Source organism: Coenobita brevimanus, chromosome 89 (assembly GCF_032717465.1).
Source record: "Coenobita brevimanus isolate Jiangsu-jjx chromosome 89, ASM3271746v2, whole genome shotgun sequence".
Lineage (NCBI taxonomy): Eukaryota > Metazoa > Arthropoda > Malacostraca > Decapoda > Coenobitidae > Coenobita > Coenobita brevimanus.
This window is the reverse complement of record NC_137042.1, coordinates 915,896-933,395: the sequence shown is the minus strand read 5'-3', so window position 1 is coordinate 933,395 and position 17,500 is coordinate 915,896. Positions and strand designations below refer to the sequence as shown.

General features: G+C 42.6%; 1 protein-coding gene across 1 annotated transcript; it reads right to left on the bottom strand.

Annotated features, from left to right (window-relative positions):
• Positions 1-7,909: 7,909 nt before the first annotated feature.
• Positions 7,910-8,242, bottom strand: LOC145411339 (zinc finger BED domain-containing protein 5-like). Its single transcript, XM_080281367.1, has one exon. The coding sequence runs from the start codon at positions 8,240-8,242 to the stop codon at positions 7,910-7,912; it is 333 nt and encodes a 110-aa protein (XP_080137493.1).
• Positions 8,243-17,500: the final 9,258 nt, after the last annotated feature.

The window sequence follows — 17,500 nt, the reverse complement described above, 5'->3', positions numbered from 1 at the left end:
AACATTTAGTACTACTAAGGTTTTAACTAATTCTAGGGAAAGAATTTGAAACTAGAAAAGAGTGCCAGATGTGGGAATGTTGTTCGTAATTATTGACCTTGGCTTCATGTTATCGTCAGCAAACCCAAAATATCCCGTAAGAGGGTAGCATCCATGCAAATAATGCAGCATATAAATCTTTTACACAGCTAACTCGATCATAAGTGCAGCGATACTAGCATATAAACAGCGAATTGATCAAAACTAGAACACCAATTTGAACTTCGCGGGCATCACATCGGAGACGCAACCAAGGTTCCAAAATTATAAATGTTTTGAGCGTCAGGTAGACGTGTATAAAATTGTTTGTTTATCTTTCAGTATGAACGCAACCAAGCCAAAAAATATAAAAAAAAAAAACGAAATAATTAACCAAACAAAATTATTTCTAATGTTTTAACAATGCTGTGAAGACTTTCTAAATCTCGGAAATTGGTTTAAGATCTTTATGAATACATCCGAGGTTGGCGATGGGAGTGTAAGCGTAACCGACGCCATGTTTTGAAAGGACCTTAAGAAGTGATGTGGTGAGTATCTTGCCTTGATTCCAAATTTTCAAGCGGTTCCAGTTAATTTACTTGTATTGTTGTGCTTGTGAAAATTAGATATGGCAATGGAGATAACATAGAGGTGAGCATTTCTAGTGAGAATTCGTGTTTCGTGATCAGAAAGGGCAACAAATTCCAAGCAGACGCTGAAGAAGGCTGGCTTCGTGAGTATCCTGGTCCACTTCAATGGTTTTACCACTAGCTTCTGATTTACCTGCATAATTCTGCTTGTTAATATTAAATAAGTTGATAGAGATTACTAGGGTATAGGTATGTGAAGGAAATATTCATGTTTTGAGATGGTTTGTGCAATGGTGGTGTAAATGGAAGAACAGACGCCGAAGAAGGCCAGCTTAGGTATCCTGCTGTGATTCGTATTTCGGCAGCTTCCATCCAATTTACTTACATAAATCTACTCACAAATGTTAGATAGGAATTATTAGGGTGTACGCGTGTGAGGGAGAGTGGATGTATTGAGATGATATGTGGCATCCTTGTAAGATTTGACGTTGAAGATGGCTGGCGTAGTAAGTTAAGTATCCTGCTCTGCATCCATATTTTCCTTACATACAGCTAATTTCCCCACTTAATTCTGCTTACTGTTGTTATGCAAGGTAATGCAGGTAAATAAGTGTAGTTTGGTGGGAGAATATTGTTGTTTGCAGATATTTAAAGGATGTCGGTGTTTTTCATGTCCTTGCCGACATTTTGTAAACATTCTGCCCCCGACATTATTAGGATGTTCGTGTGTTATGTAATTCCGTTGATTTATTGTTTATTGTTTATTATTGGCATTGGTTATTATTGGTGGTTGGTGGTGGCGACCATAATCCACTCACTTGATGTAGTGCTGCCTACTTCCTTAGCCTTTATAATTCTTTTTCTGTGCCTGCCCTCCTTTCTTCCTATTTCTCACCATCATCCACTCACTTAATGTAGTGCTGCCTACTTCTTCCTTAGCCTTTACAATTCTTTTTCTGTGCCTGTCCTCCTCTCTTCCTATTTCTCCCATCTTTCCTGTCACTTGTTTTTGCTTTTCTTTCCTTTACAGGTGGCTTTACATTGAGTGACAAGCCAAATGATTTCCTGTAAGCCAAGAAACCATTTACAACGCTGGGTGGTAACCATATAACCAAACAATACGTGCTCCCTACGTGTCAACAAGTGGGTTGGTGGAGGGTTAGTGCCCCTCCCCGTAAAACAAATAACTCAAAAGTCAAATGGCCACTCTTTACGGGATTATGGCGTCTGGCGATAGATATAGATAGAGTTATTGGTTATTGTCCTTTTTAGTATTACGTTGTGGGTTTGGGGTATTTTTTGAAGAGGATTCCACGTAATTAATTCCTTCAAGCCGATGACGTGTTGGAGGGACGCCTGCAGGTGGTGGCACTGATATAACCACGCCCGTACCACTATTAATATATACGTTGCTCAGTCCCTATCCCATGACAGCAGGATGTGACACTGCAGAGAGGTAACTTCATCCTGCAGACCACCGGGTTCACGTTTAGATGAGCAGGGAGTCACAGTAACACTTTTACTACCGCTGTCTGTTGATTTTATCAGGTTAATCTATCTATTGCCAGACGCCATAATCCCGTAAGGGGTGGCCATTTGACTTTGAGTTATTTGTTTTACGGGGAGAGGCACTAACCCTCCACCAACCCACTTGTTGACACGTAGGGAGCACGTATGGTTTGTTTATATGGTTACCACCCAGCGTTGTAAATGGTTTCTTGGCTTACAGGAAACCATTAGGCTTGTCACTCAATGTAAAGCCACCTGTAAAGGAAAGAAAAGCAATAAGAAGTGACAGGAAAGATGGGAGAAATAGGAAGAGAGGAGGGCAGGCACAGAAAGAAAATGATAAAGGCTAAGGATGAAGTAGGCAGCACTACATCAAGTGAGTGGATGATGGTCGCCACCACCTACCACTATGAGGTTAATACTTACTGATATTCACAAAAAAATCCTGTACAGTAATCAGGCAAATTGCTCTCAGCATTGCATGGTTGGGTCAGGAATTGCAAAGTCTGGGCAGCGTGACTGTGTACTCTAATATTGCATTGAAGTTGTGTGGCCTGTGTGAAAATAGTGTGGTGCATTTATAACGCTGCTCTGCTACTACACCTGGATATTTCTTGTGTGTTGCAACGACGGCACAGTGTTGGCAGTGTTAGTTGTGTATCATATACTGTGTATTCATTTCCTATACCACACACACACATACACACACACACACACACACACACACACACACACACCAATATATCTTGTACTGCGTATTCATTTCCTACTCCCACTGCTACACACACACACACACACACACACACACACACACACACAGCTGTGCCCACAACACATCAGATATTGCAGGTGAGTGTCTTGTGAAGCTCTGTTTACATACTGCCTTGTACAACAATTTTGGCCCCTCTTGGACTCTTCATGGGGTACAGGCTCAACATGTGGTGTATTTTCTTTGATGATAACAAGAGTAATATTGGTCACTTTCTTCCCCCACCTGCAACTAATTGTTCCTTTCACTTGCAGGTACGATGTTACTTGTTACTAGTGCGTTACTTGGGTTACTTGCAAGATGGCAACATGAATACAGAGTCAGGCAGCGGTACGTGGCAGCCTAAGTTACAGAGAACCAGTGGCCCCAGTGTAGTGGCTTTCGAATTAAGGTGAGTCTTTTAGCCTTCTTAGTGCACTGACACCTTAATTTAGTCTGGCAGGCTCCAAGTGATTTTAGTCAGTAGGTACCTACATGAAAATTAGTGTCTGAGTGTAGTATGTTCTCAGTCCAGGTCAGCGTCTTTCTTTGCCACTTCACTCCGATGATGTCTTAGTTTATTCTTGCCATCTCCAGGTCATTTTATTCAACTTAGACCGAAAATATGTTTCCATAAGTGGTGTGTCTTGGTATGTTAAGCTGAGGTCTTTATGACCTCTGTTGAGAATGGCAAACATAGGACATATACAGTATACAGTATTTTTCATTTTGTTGCTTCCATTAACTTCTGAGAGGATCTTCACCCCTGGAGCAGGGGATTTTAAAGTTGATAGTACATCCGCATGAGGAAATTGGAGGGCAAAATAGGTCTTTCATGAATACTTATATTCTTACAAAATAGTCAAACAAAATGCCTCTCCATGTTGTATCAGTGTAAGTCAATCCACCCTTGTTAGACTACACCTGGCCATCACTAAGCTGAAAAGGGTTGGTATTCTTCGCAAGTTAGAACAAATGTCGTATTGCTAAGTCACATGGATGTCAGGCGAGAAGAATACAGTAATTCCTTGCTATCTGTTCCCTTTTTCCAGTCTTATTTGTTGTTAACTTCTTGAATCCAGTGACATATTGTCAGTGTTATTCTTGTCATCTCAGTCCATTGATGTATTTAACATTTTGTTCTTGGTATTTCTGGACCACTTTATTCAGTTTAAAACTACTCGTGAACAGTTGTTGTGTAGCCCTGATCTGTCTGGTTGAGCGGACCTATCAATCGCAAGCAAGCTGCTCCTCTTGCAGGGCCGTGCCATGCAGTGAACCAGTGTTTCCTTGCAGTGGACAGCACCTTGCCACTGCCAGGTGCGGGCAAGAGTATGCAGGTTGGGTTGCCAGACGGAATTTGCATCTGCATCCAGTAACAGGGACGCCATAGTAGGCTGCACATCATGCTGCTGTTTGGTGTTATGGTTACCACCCAGCGTTGTACGGCCATAGTAGGCTGCACATCATGCTGCTGTTTGGTGTTATGGTTACCACCCAGCGTTGTAAAGGGTTTCCTTGGTTATAGGAAACCAGTAGGCTTGTCACTCAGTGTAGAGCCACTTGAAGTGGAAAGCTTAATAAAAAGCAACAGGAAGGATGGGAAAACCAGGAAGAGAAGATGGCTGACACAAAAAGGGAATGACAGGCGAAGGAAGAGGTAGACAGATAGTGGGACAGATACAAAAAGGGAATGACGAATGAAAGAAGAAGTAGGCAGCACTACATCAAGTAAGTGGATGGTAGTGGTCAGCACCCACCACTGCACCCGGGTATAGTACAGTATAGGGATTAAAGAAGGTTATACTGTATCTAACCTCGCCAGTTTGAAGTCTCTCCTAAGCTGAATATAAACACCTAGAGGTAGCAAGAATAATCTGAAGCATATGTTTGGTCATGTGGAGAGGATGGAGAATGAGAGACTGACTAGAGGAGAGTATATGAGTGAGGTGGAGACCAAGAATGAGATGGATGAATGGAATGGGGAAATATATGAGAAAAGGGAGTGTGAGTTGGAGGGAGGGGAGTCAAGTGGCAGAGGACAGAACAACATGGAGGCCATTTGTCTGTGGCTACCCCTTACAGGTTTAAGTGATGTGGTAATAGATAATGTCAGTGGATCGAAGGGGTTATATTTTCAATAATTTACAGAAAAAAGCCCAATACAGTTCCATTTCTACCAATAAAGCTGATTTGCCGCTTTGCTTTGGTGGTGGAGAGGGACGCCTTCATGTGGTGGCACTGATATGTCTGGGCGGCTACACTGCATGGTTAAATAACATTCCCAGCTACTGCCCTGCCCCACGAAAAGTGGAGGTTTGACGTCTCAGATGAATCTAGGGCTACATTATTATTAACTTGTACTACCACCACTACTGTGACACTACTACTACTACTATTGTGGTACTGCTGCTGCCACCACCACTACTGCTTCTACTATTGCTACTGCTACTACAACTGCTTACCATCACCAGTCTCCTCTGATTTACAGCACTTTTATTTTTCCACATACCAGACTTACTTGTACAGTGAAAATCTTGTGTAGGTAGTCAGCAGCTTTTAGTCATGATTCTCTCCCTTACTGTCTTCTCTCCAGTGTTTTGTTCCTTTGCATATCATGAGTCTTTAGCTTTGAATTAGTGCCATATGATCCCTGACAGGCGCTAGGAATGCAATATTGAATTCAGTTAAGTAGTCAACAACCTTTAGTCATTATTCTCTCCCTTACTGTCTTCTCTCCAGTTATTTGTCCCGTTGCTTATCATGTGTCTTGGCTGTGAATTAGTGCCATATGATCCCTGACAGGCGCTAGGAATCCAGTATTGAATTCATTTTAGTAGTCAGCATCATTTAGTACCGGGTAATTATTCTCTCCCTTACTGTCTTCTCTCCAGTTATTTGTTCCTTTGCTTATCATGTGTCTTTAGCTTTGAATTAGTGCCATATGGTTTTTGACAGGCGCTAAGAATCCAGTATTCAGTTCAGTTCCACCTTATTCTAACTGTTGATATTTGTCCTCAGGTAGCATGGTGGTTGTGTGGAGCAGTTTGGTGCAGAATAGTGACGAAACGTGACTGGTGGAGATGGGCAGATGGGCCATTTATTACTGTGGCAACACCTGATGCTTACGGTGAGGATTTTCTTTGTAATTGACTTTTATTTTTGCTTTTGTTTTTTGTAAGCTTATTGATATACTCGACAGATTTTATTATTATGTACTAACGGTAAAATAGGTCTTTGCATTGTCAACTTTTTTTTTTCCATCTATCCATCTGTCTATCGCCAGACACTTTCATCACGCAAGGGATGGCCACAGACAAATCGCATCCATGTCACCCTGTCCGCCATTTCGCTTCCCTGCTCCAAACTCGCATCGTCTTCTCATATACCTCTCCACTCCATCCCTCCATCTCATCCTTGGCCTCCACCTCACTCACATACACTCGTCTCGTTAGTCTCTCGCTCACTATCCTCTCCATCCTCTTGATAATACTTGCAAGTCATGATGGTTGGGTGGGTTGCAGTGATGTAAGTGGCTGCCCATGGGTTAGAGAGAGAGAGAGAGAGAGAGAGAGAGAGAGAGAGAGAGAGAGAGAGAGAGGAGAAGAACAAACTGCATCATGGTTAAGAGATGTGATTTAGAGAGAGAGAGAGAGTGCCCATGAGTTAGAGCTGAAGAAGAAACTGCCGTATAATTAAGAGATATTTAGAGAGAGAGAGAGAGTGAGAATGGCCATGAGTTAGAGCAGTGGTTGCCAACCTTTTTTCCAGGCGACCCCAATCATGCACATCTAGCCATGACCGCGACCCCACTGGTTTTATACACTGTATGTAATGTATTATTGTATATTGCTGGTTGTAGGCTGTAACAGCAAGGGGCAAGTGTAATTAATATCCGTGTAAGAGAGGTACTGTAAGGTTGAAAAAGACAAAATTATCATCATTAAATGTTATTTTAGTTATAGACATTTAAAAGCATTATTTGAACCAAAACATCCACTTCTGAAATAATATTTTGTCACATTCCACAAAGACAAACAAAACTAAAAATGTTTTTTATCAACTGATAAATTGATTTTCATGGGGGCCTTGTGCCTGGATCTCGCTGGTAAGCTTCTCCATTCGCGGCTCAATCGTAGAAAGTGCTACCCTCAAATCATGTTCAGGTTGCAACCAATTTCTGCTTTTCGTGTTGATGGCAGCCAGATATGCAAACCCTGATCCGCACAAATAGGTTGTAACGAACGGCAACAGCACTTTCACAGCCTCACTGCCGAGGACTGGTTTCTCCTTCACAGTAGTCCAGAACACTGCTAGTGACTGTTTCATCATGTTGCACCTCGATGAGCTCCTCTTGCAGATTTGGGATGGAAGACTCTTCTTCTGAGAGGTCTCTGACGTGGACATCGAAGGGTCTGCGCACCCATTTGTATTTCTCATGCAACTCGTTCATCCGGAATATATCTGTCAAACTCCTCACTCAACTTTTCAAGGTGTTCATCAATACACTTTGTTCGTCCACAAGCGTGACGTCTTCATCTTCCTGAAAAAGGTTCAAGAGTGGAAAGGATGCAGTTTTCCCCCGCTCAATCTTTCCCTTCCACGACCTGTTTCGCCTTGAATGCCTTGAGCTTTTCTGACACAAAGAGATGAGTTTTTTCTGTTCCTTGCATGGATATATTCAGCAGATTTAACACTGTAAATATGTCTGTTGGATATGCCAGTTTAAGCAACCACCTTGGTTCTGCAAGCCTTGATGCCAGTGCATGTTTCTTCTCGTTCAAGAAGATTTCAACCTCTGCACGCATTTCAAACACTCTCTGGAGCACTTTCCCTCGGGACAGCCACCTGACACAAGAGTAGTAAAGCAGGTGTTCATATTCCGACCCCATATCAGAGCACATCTGACTGAACAGCCTGGAATTCAGAGCTGATGGTTTAATAAAATTCACTATTTGAATCACATCTTTTATCACAGAGTTAAGCTCAAGTGACAGTTTCCGGGAGGCAAGGTTTTCCCAGTGGAACAGACAATGAGTCATTATCACTGCGGTGTTGACTTGTTTCTAGCGGTGAAACCCTGATGTGCCCCTAGCATTGCTGGTGCACCACCCGTGCACACACTGAAGCACTGATCCCAGCTGAGGCCTTCTTTCTTGATGAAGCTGTCAACCAACTTGAACAGATCTTCACCTGTTGTTGTCGTCTCCAGCCGTTTACAGAACAAGTTCTCTTCCATGTCATTCTTCCCTTGGCACCGCACATATACCAAGAGCTGTGCATCGTCACTGACGTCACTTGACTCATCCAACTGCGAGCTGAAGTTTCCGCTTTCCTTGATGGCAGCCACTACCTGTTCTTTGATGTCTTCCGACATCTCTTGAATCCGTCGGCTAATTATGTTGTCTGGCAATGGAATAGTTTTTTTTTTTTTTTTTTTTTTTTTCTCCGCATCATCTCCGAAAATAGTACAAACCACATCAAGGACTGCTGGCATCACCAACTTTTCCCCACTTGTATGTGGCTGTTTACCCTTTGTAATTCTTTTTGCAGCCAGATAGGATGCAATTGTTGCTTGTCGAACAGAATACACTCCTGTGTTCATAGGGGTGTACAACCGCTGACGTTGCAGTTGTTCTTTCCTCTTCAAATACTGGCGGTCTTTCCCCGCCAGCGTCGGGTGTTTTCCCTGGAGATGGCGCTCGAGCTGGTTTGCTTTAAGCGACTCATGGCTGAGCACTTCCCCACATCTAACACATTGAGGTTTTTCGACCCCACGATCGATGAGAAGCGTAAACCCAATGTCATGGAATTCTTCTTTGTACACCCGCCTTTTGGACATCACTGAAGGATTTGAAACGAAATATATAGTTGCTTAATAATAAATCAGACAAAAGATGCTGTTTGGTACCGTCCGCCAGGAGGGGAGAGGGGGAGGGGGCCAAGGAAAGAGGAGGAGAAGGAGCCAAGGAAAATGAAGGAGGGCAGGAGTTCAAGGAAAGAGGTGGGGAAGGAGCCAAGGAAGAGGAGGAGGGGAGGGGGCCAAGGAAAGAGGAGGAGGGGAGGGGGCCAAGGAAAGAGGAGGAGGGGAGGGGGCCAAGGAAAGAGGAGGAGGGGAGGGGGCCAAGGAAGGAGAAGGAGGGGAGGGGCCCAAGAAAAGAGGAGGGGAGGGGTCCAAGGAAAGAGGAGGGGGAGAAGTCAAGAGGAAAGGGGACAAGGAAAGAGAAGGAGGGGGAAGGGGCAAAGAAAAAGGATGGAGAGGGGGGCAAAGAAGGAGGAGGAGGGGAGGGACAAGGAAAAAGGAAGGGGAGGGGTAAAGAGGAGGAGGGGAGAGGGCAAGGAAAGAGGAGCAGGGGGAGGGAACAAAGAAAATGGAGGGGGAGGGAGGCAAGGAAAGAGGAGGAGGGTGAGGGGACAAGGAAAAATGAGGAGGAGGAGTAAAGAGGAGGGGAGGGGGTCAAGGAAAGAGTAGGAGGGGGAGGGGCAAGAAAATGGGGAGGGGGAAGAGGAGCAAGGAAAGAGGAGGAGGGAGTGTAGGAGGGGGAGGGGGCAAGGAAAGTGCCCTCTTCCCCTCCTCCTGTTCCCTTGCCCCCTTCCTTCTCCTCTTTCCTCGTCCCCCTCGCTCTCTAAATATGGTGGACGGTACCTTTCGTTGACATACATTGGTGCAATATTTCGTCGGCAAGTGAAATTGTTTCTTTCTCATATTTACCTAGGAATTTTAAAGAAAGAAAGTCTGAGTGTAACCTATACAGCACATTGCAATATACGGGTAAAAATACATCAACTTACCGACAGCAGATGAACAAGTTGGTAAAGAGTGTTTCCCGTTACGACCATACAGCTCGAGTGGTGGCCTGGCTCAGACTGGACGTGGACGGTTCACGTTTGCAGGACACAAGATGGTGTTCACGTACCAAACGCGTACGGCACTCAGGGATACCAGCATTGAATATACATTCTTATAATTTTATATAAATAAATATATCAGTACATAAATAAGAATCAACAAGTACGTTTATATATTTTTCTTTACTATAAATTCCGCCATAAGTCTACGGATTTTCAGCTGATTTTTTGACTAACACGCTGTATGGCTGTGGGCGGAGACACGATTCTTTTCAGTCTTTCCTATGAAATTTCCACGTCAGCTTTACATGTTGTATGGTGGTCTTTCTCACATTTTCCTGCCAGTTTTAACTGGAGGGTTTGGAGGCGGGGGGAGCCTTCTTGCTTTACTTTCCTTAGTCTTCAGCATATAAGTTAGATCCTGTACCGTAGTCATAGTTTTACTCTGTACTAAGCAGCCTCGAAGGGACCAAAAGGTCTGTTGCTGTTTGCTTTCCATGGTATTTCTTGTCATCATCATCATCATCATCCGCGACGCCTTTCTTTCCTCCTCCTGGCTATATCTTTGTCATCATCATTTGAATCTGACTTAACTCTTTCTGGATGCTACCTCATCCTATCGCTAAGTAGGATAGTTTAGATGATGGTAGTAGTATAGAATAAGCTAATTTTCATACAGTTAATGTGCCTGCAATATGTATTATTATTATTATGGGGCGCTTACCGTCCACTCACTCGATATAGTGCTGCTTTGGGTGTCTGCCCTTTCCACTGTTCTTTCCCTCCTCTTTTGTCTTTCTTTCCTTCATTCTTTCCTCTTTATTCTGCCTACAGGTGACTTTACACTCCCTCTTGTGTCTTTCTTTCCTTCTGCCTATGGGTGACTCTACACTGAGTGACAAGCCAAGTGGTTTCCTGTACACCAGGAAACTATTTACTACGCTGGGTGGTAGTCATATAACTAGATTACGGCACCTTGTGATTTAGTGGGTAATTAAGGCGCTTCAATCGGATTGAGCCTGTGCAGGATTATATACAAGGGGTGGTTGGGGTTTATTGCTCACGTAATGCTACCGGTACTCAAGGATGAGTGAGGCTGGTCACTCTCATCTGAAATGTCAGGACCAACTTGCCTAGCCCTGGGCTCCTACGTTTCTAATGGGGCGACATAGGATTGGATGATGGATGGATGAATTATTATTGCTATTATTATTATTATTATTATTAATTTATTATTATAGTCAGTCTGTTTTCATCTGGGGACCTGGGTCACTCACAGCCCGAATACTTAGTTGTCTTGCGTGTAATTCGAGTGAGTCTCCTTGGTTACTAGTCAAATCACCCATCCACAACTGGAGTACTAAGTCGTGGTTACATGAAATTTGATGAGCCTTAAAGTAGGAGTGAGTCTCCATGGCTACTTGTCAAATCAACCCTCCAAACTGACTACACTTCGCTATCAACCCAGCTGAAATGGGATAGCGATCATTTTCAGATTAGAATAAACGTCTGTTTATTTATCTATTGCCAGACGCCTTATTCTCGTAAGGGGTGACCACAAACAAGTCGCCTCCACGTCACCCTGTCCCTCGCCATTTCACTGCCTTCCTCCCAGCTCAAACCCCACTCTCACATATGCCTCTTCACTCCATCCCTCCATCTCATCCTCGGCCTAAACCTCACTCACACACTCTCCTCGCTAGTCTCTCGCTCCCCATCCTCACCAAATGGCCAGACCACCTCTGTGTATTTCTCCTAACGCTGTCTATCACATCCACATCCACACCAGTATCTCAGGTGACAGGGAAAGATAAAGTTACCGTAGATAATGCCTGTGAAAGATGACTGTAGTTGGTGCACCTTAACTTGGTGCAAAATGTCGTCCATTTGCAGCTTATTTCACGTAGCAGGTGGCTGAAAAAGTGTGTGTGACTACCATAATACTAAGAAGAAATGATGTAGTGCTTATAGTGGACATCTACATTTATACATCATACATGCACACATACATACTGTACATACATACATACCGTACATACCTCATACATACATACATACATGCACACATATACTGTACACACATACCGTACATACATGCACACATACATACATACATACCGTACATACATACATACACACATACTTTACATTCATACATACACATACATACATCGTACATACATACACACACACATACTGTACATTCATACATACACATACATACATCGTACACACATACATACTGTACATTCATACATACACATACATACATCGTACACACCTACATACTGTACATTCATACATACACATACATACATCGTACATACATACATACACACACATACATACTGTACATTCATACATACATATATACATACATGATTCAGCAGCAGTGCAATCAGTTTGTCTCCTGCGTCAATACTGTTCTGTTCATAGTACTCTGAGATGGTTGGCCTGGTGCACAGAATAACACATGGCCTATAGTTCTGTCACCTTAACATGGCCCAAATTGTCGTCGTTTTACAGCTTATTTCACACAGCTGATTGGCAGAAAAAGACAATGCTGTGGCTGTACTCATAGCACTTCTTCGTGACTAGCTTCATGACTTTTTCACCTTAACTTAGCCCAGGTGTTTGTTCTCTTGTAGCTTATTTCACGTAGCTCAGTGGCAGAGAAAGACTGCTATGGCCCTACATCCCCTTAGTAGCACTTCTTCGTGACTAGCATCGTACTCAAGTGGAGATCTATAATTATTACGAGTACAACTGGGCATTCAGGATGGAGATAGGGCATTTTCAGGTGCAAATGGCTGTACATTCTTTTCACAGCACTTACGGTACTGATGACTGACTGTGTATCTGGTTGTAATCAGTCGTTACAGCTGGCCATTCATGGTGGAGAGGTGACAGTTTTAGGACAAGATAAATGAACAGTAAATGAGAGTATGTTGATGAGATATAGGGGGAGAATGAGTCCAAGGATGAGGTGGGGGGACGGGGTGGAGGTATATGAATATGGATGGTGTGAGTAAGAGGGAGGGCAGCATGATGACAGGGGACAGAGTGGCATGGTGATTTTGTTGGTGGCCACCCCTTCCTAGATGAATGCGTCTGGCAGAAGTAAACAGACAGATAGATAGGTTTGTGTGATATAGCAATAATTGTAAACGGATTGGTATCATGTTTGACCAGTATAAAAGTGTAGCATTGTTTTACTGCCTTTGGTGTGTGTGTGTGTGTGTGTTTTAATACAAGAGAGGGTTTTAAAACAAGGACGAGCTGTAATACAAGGAAAAGTTTTAATACAAGGAAAAGTTTATGTGAAGCTACAGAGTGTGGTGAAAGTTTTTGGCGTATCAGATAGAGCCAGGATTCCGGTGGCTTGAATGATAAGTGAATGGAAGCGTGGCCCATTGGATTGGGCAAACTTGGGCTGTCTGGACGTTGACACTCTTTACCCTGCCTTAGGATGGGAAAGGAGGTCCAGTTGAAGATGATGATGATGATGATGATGAAGAATTTAATACAGGGAAGAAGGAACCAAAGGCCAGAATGAATCCCACAATATTGTTCCCTGCCAGAAATAGTACAAACCACCTAACAGAGAGCCCAGTCCAATATGCGTTAGTATTATATTGTATTCTTTCTACTATAGTTGGTTTGTTTTCATATGATGAAACTGTGTCACTCCCACACTTTGAGCAGTATGTCGTTGCATGAGAAACCTTAGTAATGGTGTAGGAATGAATCTCCTTGGTTACTGTTCATCTCCACCCTCCTATCCTACCACATATCAACTGAGCTATAAGGCGTTAGGGATCTGTGTCAGGTAAAAGCACTGGCTATATATTTTACTCAGCATGGCAGGCTGTTCTAAACCTTCACTGCCATAGTCATTATTTCATCTTCGATCTCCATCTATACCTATTCCTGCCATAGTCATTATTTCATCTTCGATCTCCATCTATACCTATTCCTGCCATAGTCATTATTTCATCTTCGATCTCCATCTATACCTATTCCTGCCATAGTCATTATTTCATCTTCGATCTCCATCTATACCTATTCCTGCCATAGTCATTATTTCATCTTCGATCTCCATCTATACCTATTCCTGCCATAGTCATTATTTCATCTTCGATCTCCATCTATACCTATTCCTGCCATAGTCATTATTTCATCTTCGATCTCCATCTATACCTATTCCTGCCATAGTCATTATTTCATCTTCGATCTCCATCTATACCTATTCCTGCCATAGTCATTATTTCATCTTCGATCTCCATCTATACCTATTCCTGCCATAGTCATTATTTCATCTTCGATCTCCATCTATACCTATTCCTGCCATAGTCATTATTTCATCTTCGATCTCCATCTATACCTATTCCTGCCATAGTCATTATTTCATCTTCGATCTCCATCTATACCTATTCCTGCCATAGTCATTATTTCATCTTCGATCTCCATCTATACCTATTCCTGCCATAGTCATTATTTCATCTTCGATCTCCATCTATACCTATTCCTGCCATAGTCATTATTTCATCTTCGATCTCCATCTATACCTATTCCTGCCATAGTCATTATTTCATCTTCGATCTCCATCTATACCTATTCCTGCCATAGTCATTATTTCATCTTCGATCTCCATCTATACCTATTCCTGCCATAGTCATTATTTCATCTTCGATCTCCATCTATACCTATTCCTGCCATAGTCATTATTTCATCTTCGATCTCCATCTATACCTATTCCTGCCATAGTCATTATTTCATCTTCGATCTCCATCTATACCTATTCCTGCCATAGTCATTATTTCATCTTCTGATCTCCATCTATACCTATTCCTGCCATAGTCATTATTTCATCTTCGATCTCCATCTATACCTATTCCTGCCATAGTCATTATTTCATCTTCGATCTCCATCTATACCTATTCCTGCCATAGTCATTATTTCATCTTCGATCTCCATCTATACCTATTCCTGCCATAGTCATTATTTCATCTTCGATCTCCATCTATACCTATTCCTGCCATAGTCATTATTTCATCTTCGATCTCCATCTATACCTATTCCTGCCATAGTCATTATTTCATCTTCGATCTCCATCTATACCTATTCCTGCCATAGTCATTATTTCATCTTCGATCTCCATCTATACCTATTCCTGCCATAGTCATTATTTCATCTTCGATCTCCATCTATACCTATTCCTGCCATAGTCATTATTTCATCTTCGATCTCCATCTATACCTATTCCTGCCATAGTCATTATTTCATCTTCGATCTCCATCTATACCTATTCCTGCCATAGTCATTATTTCATCTTCGATCTCCATCTATACCTATTCCTGCCATAGTCATTATTTCATCTTCGATCTCCATCTATACCTATTCCTGCCATAGTCATTATTTCATCTTCGATCTCCATCTATACCTATTCCTGCCATAGTCATTATTTCATCTTCGATCTCCATCTATACCTATTCCTGCCATAGTCATTATTTCATCTTCGATCTCCATCTATACCTATTCCCTGCCATAGTCATTATTTCATCTTCGATCTCCATCTATACCTATTCCTGCCATAGTCATTATTTCATCTTCGATCTCCATCTATACCTATTCCTGCCATAGTCATTATTTCATCTTCGATCTCCATCTATACCTATTCCTGCCATAGTCATTATTTCATCTTCGATCTCCATCTATACCTATTCCTGCCATAGTCATTATTTCATCTTCGATCTCCATCTATACCTATTCCTGCCATAGTCATTATTTCATCTTCGATCTCCATCTATACCTATTCCTGCCATAGTCATTATTTCATCTTCGATCTCCATCTATACCTATTCCTGCCATAGTCATTATTTCATCTTCGATCTCCATCTATACCTATTCCTGCCATAGTCATTATTTCATCTTCGATCTCCATCTATACCTATTCCTGCCATAGTCATTATTTCATCTTCGATCTCCATCTATACCTATTCCTGCCATAGTCATTATTTCATCTTCGATCTCCATCTATACCTATTCCTGCCATAGTCATTATTTCATCTTCGATCTCCATCTATACCTATTCCTGCCATAGTCATTATTTCATCTTCGATCTCCATCTCATTCTTGGCCTCCCCCTCCTCCACCTCACTCATATACAGTACATACCCTCATAGTCCATTTCTCATTATCCATTCTCTCTACATAGCCCAACCATATCAGGATACTTCACACACACACACACACACACACACACACACACACACACACACCAATACTGCAGCGCTCATTTATTTCCTTATATTTATGTCTGCCTGTGTGTACATGTAATTCTACATATAACTCGTGTCCACTGCTCACACTGTTGGCTTGTCATTCCAGCAGAGTCCAAGTTTCACTTCCGTGTGTTTAAATGGCCAGCACAGTATTATTTATTTATTTTTTTTTTTTTCATATTCACTTGCGCATTCCATGTCAGTGTGTTCAGGGCCTGGGGCAGCTTCCTTCCCCGCTGTACTCTTTCTTACACTTCCTCACCTACACCAGCGTCCTTGTTGCTCCCTGTCATCTGTCCATCATGCAGTGCTGCCCCATCAGGAACGTAGGGCCCGGGGGCTGGTCTACTCAGTGCTGACATTGAAGGCCAGGCTGACCTACCTCACTGGCCCCTGAGTGGCATTGACAACACAATAACCCCTAACCTTGCCTTGGCTGTAAACCCCTGCAGCCCCAGCCAGTTGGTATACCCTAACCCACTAACCTTGCCTTGGCTGTAAACCCCTGCAGCCCCAGCCAGTTGCTGTATACTAACCCACTAACCACCAGGAGTCATAATAGTTACCACCCAGCGTAGTAAAGGATGTCTAGGGTTACAGTAAACTAGGTAACTTATTGAAGGCAGTCATGTATGGTTACCACCCAGCGTAGTAAAGGATGTCTAGGGTTACAGTAAACTAGGTAACTTATTGAAGGCAGTCATGTATGGTTACCACCCAGCGTAGTAAAGGATGTCTAGGGTTACAGTAAACTAGGTAACTTATTGAAGGCAGTCATGTATGGTTACCACCCAGCGTAGTAAAGGATGTCTAGGGTTACAGTAAACTAGGTAACTTATTGAAGGCACTCACGCTGTGTGTCCTAACCAGTCATCGTCACTGTAGTTCTGTCACCGTAACTTAGGTCAGATTTTCGTCCTTTTGTATCTTATTTCACACAGCTGAGTGGCGGAGGAACACAATGCAGTGTCTCTTAGCCATTCCATAGCACTTATTCGTGACTAGCATCATACTGTCTCTCTTCAGCCATTCCATAGCACTTATTCGTGACTAGCATCATACTGTGTCTCTTAGCCATTCCATAGCACTTATTCGTGACTGGCATCATAGTGTCTCTTAGCCATTCCATAGCACTTATTCGTGACTAGCATCATACTGTCTCTCTTCAGCCATTCCAGTGCACTTATTCGTGACTGGCATCATACTGTGTCTCTTAGCCATTCCATAGCACTTATTCGTGACTAGCATCATACTGTGTGTTTTAGCCATTCCAGTGCACTTATTCGTGACTGGCATCATACTGTGTCTCTTAGCCATTCCAGTGCACTTATTCGTGACTAGCATCATACTGTGTCTCTTAGCCATTCCATAGCACTTATTCGTGACTAGCATCATACTGTGTGTTTTAGCCATTCCATAGCACTTATTCGTGACTAGCATCATACTGTGTGTTTTAGCCATTCCAGTGCACTTATTCGTGACTGGCATCATACTGTGTGTTT

Excerpts from the sequence above, each read along its gene's own strand:
- LOC145411339 (XM_080281367.1), bottom strand. The coding sequence starts at position 8,242 with ATGTCGGAAGACATCAAAGAACAGGTAGTGGCTGCCATCAAGGAAAGC.